The sequence below is a fragment of the Branchiostoma belcheri genome, unplaced genomic scaffold (assembly GCF_001625305.1).
Source record: "Branchiostoma belcheri isolate BF01 breed outbred unplaced genomic scaffold, Haploidv18h27 scaffold203, whole genome shotgun sequence".
Taxonomy (NCBI): domain Eukaryota; kingdom Metazoa; phylum Chordata; class Leptocardii; order Amphioxiformes; family Branchiostomatidae; genus Branchiostoma; species Branchiostoma belcheri.
In genome coordinates this window covers 26119-35032 of record NW_017803525.1, presented here as the reverse complement: position 1 = coordinate 35032, position 8914 = coordinate 26119, and the positions used below count along the sequence as shown (strand labels likewise).

The window sequence follows — 8914 nt, the reverse complement described above, 5'->3', positions numbered from 1 at the left end:
TATATATATATATATATATATATATATATATATATATATATATATATATATATATATATATATATATATATATATATATATAACAGTTAACCGTTATATATAAAAAAATCTAAGGTTCGGTAGGTAGGGATTATTCTTTTTTTAATCCAAGTCATAACGCTGTTACAATCCAGTTTTATGATTTAGTAAAACTTGCATGAGGACACTTATGTTGGTAAACTGGTTGTCTAGTACAATGTTTCATTTCTCAGGTATCAGATTATCAAGCTACAAAAGGTATATCAGCTCTAAGAAAGTAATTTAAATTATGTACTTGCTGGGATTCATTAAAAATGACTACTAGTATGGTCAGCAGGTGTTTCTAGGGTTGGTAGGGAAACAGGAAACACAACATTTTTTCCTTTTTTTTCACAGTTTCCCAATTTCTTCCTAATCATTTTCTGCTTTACTGTTGCCTATGGTACCTATTTTTACGTTTGCCGGCCCAAAGCCGAGGTGAAAGGGAAGAATGGTTCAATCAATTGTTCAACAGACTACAGACCATGTCATACTGCCATATGGCATACACTTGCTGTTATTCCTACAGTCCTTTGACAGTCTTATATGCTTGAATCGCAAAAAAACTGTCCTGCAATAAGATAAATAGCTAACACAGCAATAAGTCTGACAAAGGTATTCATTTGCAATATGATTTCACGATAAAATGTCGCTCGTGCGAGTCATAAACTGGCAAAAAAACAGGCACTTTTCATCTGTACATGAATGTTTTGTTAATGAGCCTGCAAGTTACACTCGTAATGCATAGGGTAATGGACACCTTTTGTTTTATAAAGCTCCACAGGTAACAGGGCGTTAAAGATGTTGGTAAGGCACAGATGGCCACAGTCTTCAGCTGACTGACTCCGGTTTTCTTTTAGATGAACAGATTAGGCCACACCAATTTAATTTCTTGGTTAACGGATTTTCCTAGAAAAATAATGGAGCAGGCGGGCAAAAAAAAAAAAAAAAAAAAAACAGGCCAAGGCATCCTTTTATGGCCCCAAATGGTACGATATTATAATAAAGAGCCATGAAGTCAACACACCAGGCTTGTTCAAAATTTAAACAATGAATTTTGAACTTCTAATGATACCATTGCATCGAAAGATGGAATATCTGTATCAAGTAGGATGAAAAGGACCATTTTCAACTGTTCTGGGCAAAATATGAGCATTTTGCAGTTGATTTTGAATTTTTATTTTTATTTGCAAATCAGAAAAAAATTAAGCGGGCGAATCCGTTAACCATGAAATTAAATTGGTGTGGCCTTAGGGTAATGTATGTTACCCAGCCTAATTTTGTGATAGACGTAGACTCTGGGAAGAAAACCACTCACCACTAACCTGAGACCTCTGCTTACATTGGAGAAAAGCGTTCTAGAATTTCTAAGGACTAGCTTCTATCCGAGCTTACTTACTGTTATCAAGGTATCACCGTATCACTATAACGTTATGTTGACTGAAGTGTCATTGAGGATAACCTTCTCTTTTATACTAGGGCTTGGAATGTTTGCTATTTAAACATTTTTATGTATTCTTTTGTTAATGCAGGCCACTGTACCTCTACACCCCGACTCATAGGGGCTGGAGATACAGTGTGGAGCCCCTGGAGGCTATTGATGGCGAGAGGATTTGGAATCCTAATAATTCTTCGACAGTGTACATCGGTAAGAAGACTAAAGACTTTTTCATTAGCCTTATTAAGAATGACAACTTTGATGACATTGACTCTTAAATTACCTCCATATTTTTATCTCCAGCTACAGTGTCGCAGAACCACAGCATCCCCAGCAATCCCAGACGCCAGAACACGGAAAGGTCTTCCAACCCAAGGGGACAAGGGATCGACGAGAACCCTGGTGGCACTGACTCCACCAACCCCCGGGGCCAGGGACAACGGATGGACCAGCAGAACCCGGGCGGCGCTAACTCCACCAACCCCCGGGGACAGGGACAACGGATGGACCAGCAGAACGCTGGCGGCGCTAACTCCCCCAACCCCCGGGGACAACACGAGAACCGTGGACTAGACAGTGCAAGACTGTCAGTATTTGACATTTCGGATGATGAGATGTGAGTCACTTAATTGTTTCCCTTTTCTTATCTCCAACAAAGACTCTCATACTAGTTGTAGCAAAAGTTTGGTTTGAATTTTAGTTTGAATGTTGTGGAGAGTTTCTGATGTGTAAATCATTGAAAATAACCTTTGTAACCTATAAAATTATAGGGTAGCCTTGCTTTGTTTTGACTGTCCAATTATCGTAAGAGTGAAGGCATCTTGTTTTTACCACACTTTAGACTGAAAGGCAAATAGTTTTTGTTATCAGGTTTTCTGTTGAATTATTGATATTCTATATATATATATAAAAAAGCTGAAATAATTGTCAATATATAGGCCACCTGTGCCTTGTGACAATGGTAATCCCAAGTAGCTTTAAGTAACAATTTCATAGTTATAAGCATTCATAACAACTTTTAGTCTTTTTGACAATATGCAACAATTATTTTCTTCACAGTATGGATGTTGAGGAATATGTACCGATCAACCCTGCACGCGCAAATGCTAATGGTGAGTCATGTGACAATTCGTCATCCAATTGAAAGTTCATGAAATTTTTAAATGCTGCATTCAAATACATCTATGTGATGGACATGTAGCATAAAACATTATCTGATGCTTTCTTCCTCTTGACTTCATTAATTTACAGATATTCAGGTTGTGATAACAACTCCAGGCATCGATGTTGGGGAAGGTAAGCTTATAATATTTTATATACTAGAAAGGCCGACATTTGCTTGGGAGCAAATGCAGCAGATGGCTTCACTACATCCCCAGTACCAAAAATGGATCTATTCCCCTCCCGCACAAATGGACTGTTCTCCCCTCCTGCACAAATCACCCCTGTCCAAAATAAGAAGTATTTTGTAATTGCCATATATATAATTAAGCTGTTGTACTCATGCATGTAGGTGTGACAAAATCGCATTCCTGTGAAAGTGACATTGAATCACCAACATTGTGTCTTGAATGTTACATGCCATGAATGAATGATTGAATTCTATTGCCCAAAACTAAGGGGAGTGGTTTCTGTCTTTTGTCAGATGGTTCTCTCTACCTCAACGAAAACTTTGGAGAATTGTTTGGAGGACCATATGGTAAGGCATATTTGCTTTCTATGAAATTTTAGATGCTTAACTTATCTTGCAAAGATGTGTTTGTCCACAAGAAGACACTGGCATGTTTTGCTTTTCATAACAGGAACCATTTAACACTATTTTGAATATGGTTTTACATGGTATTTTTCTTTGTGGGGACAGGGGTAAGACAGCTTAAAGTCATTTGTTTAATTTTTTATCATTTAACTTTCATTAACTTGCTTGCAGATCCCTTCACCGGACACCTGTATAATACAGTCACATTTGCTGATGAACTTGGTGGAGGGACTCAGATATTGAACCTGCCAATCCTGACCATCGAGTTTGAACTGGTATGATGACCTCTGAATACCTTCCTTAAGTTTTGTAATGGGCTTTGGTATCCTGGTATGGGGGGGGGGATAGATGCCATACTTACTCATGATTGCTTCATTCCTCACTAGATGTAGTAACCGCAGTATATTCTTTGTTTAATTGCATGTTCATGCCCATGGGGCGTACATCAGTGTGTGATGTTACATGTACATCATACTAAGTAACATGATACATACATGTAGGATACAAGAATAACAGAATGACATAAAAGTCTTAACAACTACTAGAGAACCTTCTATCTAATCTAGGCCTTGAAGATTTCTTCTCTCTTTTTAAAGCAAGATAAATTCACAGAATTTTTCTATTGTGTTGTCATTACTGGTGGACATCAGTACATGACCCTTTCTTTGTTCTACCTTTATACAGTTTGTCTAAGTGGATTGGTCTAAATAGTGTGTCATGTTCGACACACTAGAATGCATTTCATCTTCTATGCTATCGGAGTTGCAAACCTTACAGTCTATATCCTGTATTAACTCCAGATCCTTCAGGCAGCCCCTGCCTTCCCATCCTTGATTGAATGTGTTTATTCCAAACAGGCGCAAGCTCAGGCCACCACAGACCTGCGTGTGTTGTTGGTTGCTATTACACCACCACAGCCTAGCAATGCAATAATGCGGTAAGATTGTATTTTGACAGGTTTGCTCAAAACAAGATTTCCCAGTATGCCAGTACGTTTGCCAGTGTGGGTTACAAAATCAATTCAAGTAGATTATGTGAAGGTTACAGTGAAATGTAACAGTTACAGTGCAGTTACAGTTTTAAAGAAGTACTTTAGTCAACACGGGAATGCTATATAATGAGAGACATTTATTTTAGGATTTAGATTATTCTGTTTCTCTTTTTTTTTGCAATATTTGGTAGGTCCCCTTTCCGCAGGAAGGTGATCATTGAGCAAGTGTACTGCAACCTTCAATGCAGGTTGTTCCAAATGATTTTATAACTGGAGTATGATTCAATGTGTGAAACTGATAGGATGATTGAAAACACTCAACAAAACACAAAACTGCCAAAAATTCAGTTCCTACATTCATAAAGCTGTCGCCCAGCATTTCCAGCCTCCATGGAAAAGGGATAATTATTTGACAAGATGATGTTAATTGCACATACAGGATTTCATCCACAATGGAGGACAGCAGTATGCTTGCCAAATATTGTAACTAATGATTTCATTTTTTTTTTTACTTTAATTTGAAGTATTCTCCTGGAACGGGAAGTTGCAGAAAGACTGCTGGATTTGGCGTACCTGTGGGTAGCTGGACCAAATTCAAGTCAAGGAAACTTGGGTAAATATCTCATTTCCTTCAATTCAAGGCGATTCATGTTGTGAATGTTGACATGTTTAAAGGCATAATATGTTTCCTCTATTCCCTACATGAGAAAACCAGTAACGGGATACATTGCATATGTATTAAATTACAGCTCGCACCCGTTTGAGCCTGCCTGCCCACAGTACCAGAAACATCCTGGTCGTCTGTGTACCTGGGCAGACCTCACGCATGCGGACGCTCCGGGTATTTGATGGTGAGCTTTCAAGATTTAATAAGTTTTTTTTTTATATTTTGTTGTTTCTTTCAACAATTAATGTAACTTCTATATTTAAAAAGTTAGTTAAGTACCCAAAAGAAGTTACAATTTCAGTTTTCAAATAATGTGCTCATCAATATAATGCTCTGTTAACAACATGTTGTGCTGAAATACCTTTCTCTCATTATATGATTTAGAGAACAATCTGTCAATGCTGGCACTTTTTGATGCCATGGAACTGGCGGAAACAACTGTTCTGGGTGTTAGGCAACAAAGGTGAGATTATCCAATTTGTTGTAGCACTTGCCATCATATGCAAGCAAAATGTGCCTTAAAACACTCATTTTTACACAACCGGAAGTTTTGGTGACTGCCTGTCACCTTCCTCAGGGCTACTCTGACTGGGTCACATTGCACTGCATTGGTCTTACAGCTACATGTAGTGTAGAATCTGATGCACTGACCCAATCCCCCCTTCCAAACATACATATCAACATGCTAACATCCTTACATATCAACATGGATATAGACAATGACATCTGCATTTTGATTCTGAATCATTGAATACAAGTAAAATTAATCATGATTCTATACATGTATGTCAAGTATTATGTACTTGTAGATTTTATTTAATAGAGGTAATTGTTTCTTGACACTACAGTCTCAGCAATGCACATTGTCAGACAGGCTGCACCACAGTCATTTTGATAGAAGTAACATCATATGTGAAAACATTAATTAGCCATGTTGTCCAAAAATTTAGCATGGCGTAACCTTCAAACAATGCAGCCTCATTCCATTTCTTAGCCTGGTAGCAGTGCGTCAGGTGTTATCTTTCTCAAAAGGTGCTCCTGTTACATATGTACTTTCTTCCAGTGAAACATTTAATACTGAGTCATGTGGTTCGACTGGACGTGTTTTTATGTTGATCAGGTTTGCAATGTTTTGGCTTCTGTTAAATACATATATATATTCACTGCAGGGCAAACTATCAGCAGTGGAGAGCTGTACGTGCCAGGCAGGACGAGGAGTTTCAGGTAAATCAATTGTCTCTCCCTAAAATAAATAGTATTACAGTGACTAGGAGCTGAAACTCAACAGACATGTTTGGATTGACAATTTAAACCAGATATCACATGGAATATACTTTGCTTGAATGTAGTGCTACCTTTTGACTGTAATGTATCTTTTCCTTAACACATGTTAAAATACATATCCCGCCACGGATGCATTTTTCACCAACCCTGGGAGTGATTTCCTCAGCTGCCTTAACTAGATCATGTTTCACATTTTGGATCATTTTGAATTCATTTATTTGCATCATTTGCTCATAATGCATCAATTCAATCTTTTCTTTGACAGGCTGTACAGGCTGTCAGTGCAGAACCACAGGCTGGGCCTTCAAGGGACTCTGAGGTTGAAATGGATGAACCACAGAGCGAGATGGATGAGTACGCCGACTCAGACATGTCAGAGGAGGAGTCACACTCCCAGAATGCCTTCCTTCACACCAGGGCAGCATGGCAAAATTTCGGCCTACAACAGCTGGTAAGATTTTTTGTAATTCAAAACCAGACAGAATATTTTGTAGCAAATGCAAGTTGCGCTGACAGACAAATTTTACATGATTTTTACATGGTCACTCTCTAAAACTAGTAAAGGGAAACTTCCTGTGTAAGGGTTAAGAAAAATTATAACATTTATACCCAATTCATACCATACTTTTCAATACCAGTTTAAACCTGATAGATAATTAGCATAGAAAACGGTTTTTATTTAGCCTAGTATGATCACAAATCAACCACTTCTTTAAAGGTATTAATTAGATTTTCAAAAACCACCTTGCAATGATGTGTGGTAAGGTTTTTTTTAGTGTTTTGCCTGACAAAAAAACGAGTCTGAACACTAGGGGTTTCTTACTGGCTTTTACCATGATCATACTATTCATAGCTTTTGTGTACATGGGGTCAGCATCCAGACCAGATGCATAAGCCATGTTCATATTCCCAACAGGTTTGACCCCTAATTAGGGCCTTAACTTTTTGATCATGCAAAGCTTTGGAGTCGTTTCCAATGTTTCTCTTCGTTTTGCCATGGAATCAGCATACCTAAAACACCCGACTGACGAGATCAAGCTAGTTATTGTTGGATAGCAACTTGAGACCAGGATGAAGGGGGGAGGGTTGTTACCAAAACCAAAATGTTTACCTTGATATTTTAGTACTCAAAATAACTCAGCATTTATGTATTGTATTTGTATTTCCTCCATTTGCCACAGGACACAGCTTTGGACACTGAAAATGACTCGGTGGTACGCACTTTGTTTATATCTTTGGGTTTGTCCCGCTGTCCAGTCAGTACAGGGACTTCATTATTAGTGTATTTAAGGAGCTCTCTACTGCAGAAGTGGGTATTAGGATTCATCAGAGAATAAATTGTCATGCTGTTTATTTACCATAAGTTGAAGCCTGAATACATGGTTAACATTGTAGCAATAGAATCCGTAAAAAGCCTTTAATACCTTTTCGCAATCCCAGAATTTAATGCGCACTTTGTGTTGATGGGGAAGGTCAATCGTCGTTCAACACGACAACACAGTCGAACCACATGTCAAGGATGATGAATTAATATTATGTTGGTTAGGACTGTGTTTTTGAATGGACTGAAGGTTAGCCTGGTGTCCAGCCTTGTCCGCCGGCGGGGAGTGGATCTTGGGGAGCGGACTAAAGCTAACAAGGCTGGACACCAGGCTACTAAATGTATCTGCCATGCACAAATGCCATCATAACTGCCATGCCAACAAGTTTTGATCAATTTATTTGTGAGCCATTCTGTATTAATTTGTCCATATATAAAAGTAGTTTTATGGCACAAAAAAAAGACAGCTAACCGTAACTTGATCAAAATAATAACAGAAAATGATACCTGCTTCTAGACCGGAGAGCCCCTTTAAGATGACATGGAGTTAGAGTCTTATTTTATGAAAATTGAGTTAATTCAATTTGTATCAATGCAGATTCAGAACAAGCTAAAATTTATACCTGATTCCTTTTAGAACTCTTAAAGTATCTCTCAACCAGCAGTCCATATAAAGAGCTACATAACTACCCTGCATTATGAGTATTGAAGAAATCTAATGCTTCAGAATCTTTATTTTTACAGGTGACCTTTCCTCAGCATGGGAGGCACAACTCGATGAGGGACACATCAGCAGCCAGCACAGTTCCTCTCATCCAGGTATAGTCCTACATATGTATAATTGTTCTTGCGAAGGCTACCATGTCAGTACTAATATAGATATTGACATAGCTTTTATATTTCCATATATCGTACCCAAGACAAAAGTTGATTTTAAGAGGATGTGATTGCAATTGCAGGAATTTTCGAGGGTATCTCAGGGGGTCCCAGAACTCCATAACGAAAATACCTGAAGAGTTTTAATCATATGTGGCTGGTCATAGTTGCACATACTTTCTAACTATGTATGAGCAGATTTGGCCGACCCGCAGTCTTCTGACCTCTGCCTTGTTTTCTCGTGCAATGACTCTTTAGTGTTCCAACACCATTATTTTCTCTCTTTCAGGAAGACCCTGATGAGTGAAGAATTGTCTGTCCAGAACTACACTTCTGTGATTAATGGCAGCACATAGGATCCAGTAGTGGCAGCACCGAGGATAGTTTAGAGTTGCTTTTTGCACATGTTAAAACATTAAACAACATAAATATAACGTTCAGTTCTAAAGTTCAGAGTTAAAATGGGAGAGTTTGTGGGAGTTTCTTAAGTAAAGTCAATGTTGTACTCCTTCCCCTTCCAGTAA

At 38.2% G+C, this 8914-nt stretch overlaps 1 protein-coding gene across 1 annotated transcript in view; it reads left to right on the top strand.

Moving 5' to 3' along the window:
• The window catches only part of LOC109469439, an 11618-nt gene extending 2921 nt beyond the window's left edge, over positions 1–8697 (top strand). The window contains exons 3-16 of the mRNA XM_019767958.1: positions 1590–1705; positions 1799–2111; positions 2555–2607; positions 2747–2791; positions 3141–3194; positions 3423–3526; positions 4109–4188; positions 4767–4855; positions 4992–5093; positions 5294–5372; positions 6079–6133; positions 6459–6644; positions 8259–8333; positions 8680–8697. Coding sequence (XP_019623517.1) covers positions 1590–1705; positions 1799–2111; positions 2555–2607; positions 2747–2791; positions 3141–3194; positions 3423–3526; positions 4109–4188; positions 4767–4855; positions 4992–5093; positions 5294–5372; positions 6079–6133; positions 6459–6644; positions 8259–8333; positions 8680–8697 — 1369 coding nt within the window. The remainder of the gene's footprint in view (positions 1–1589; positions 1706–1798; positions 2112–2554; positions 2608–2746; positions 2792–3140; positions 3195–3422; positions 3527–4108; positions 4189–4766; positions 4856–4991; positions 5094–5293; positions 5373–6078; positions 6134–6458; positions 6645–8258; positions 8334–8679) is intronic.
• The last annotated feature ends 217 nt before the right edge of the window (positions 8698–8914 follow it).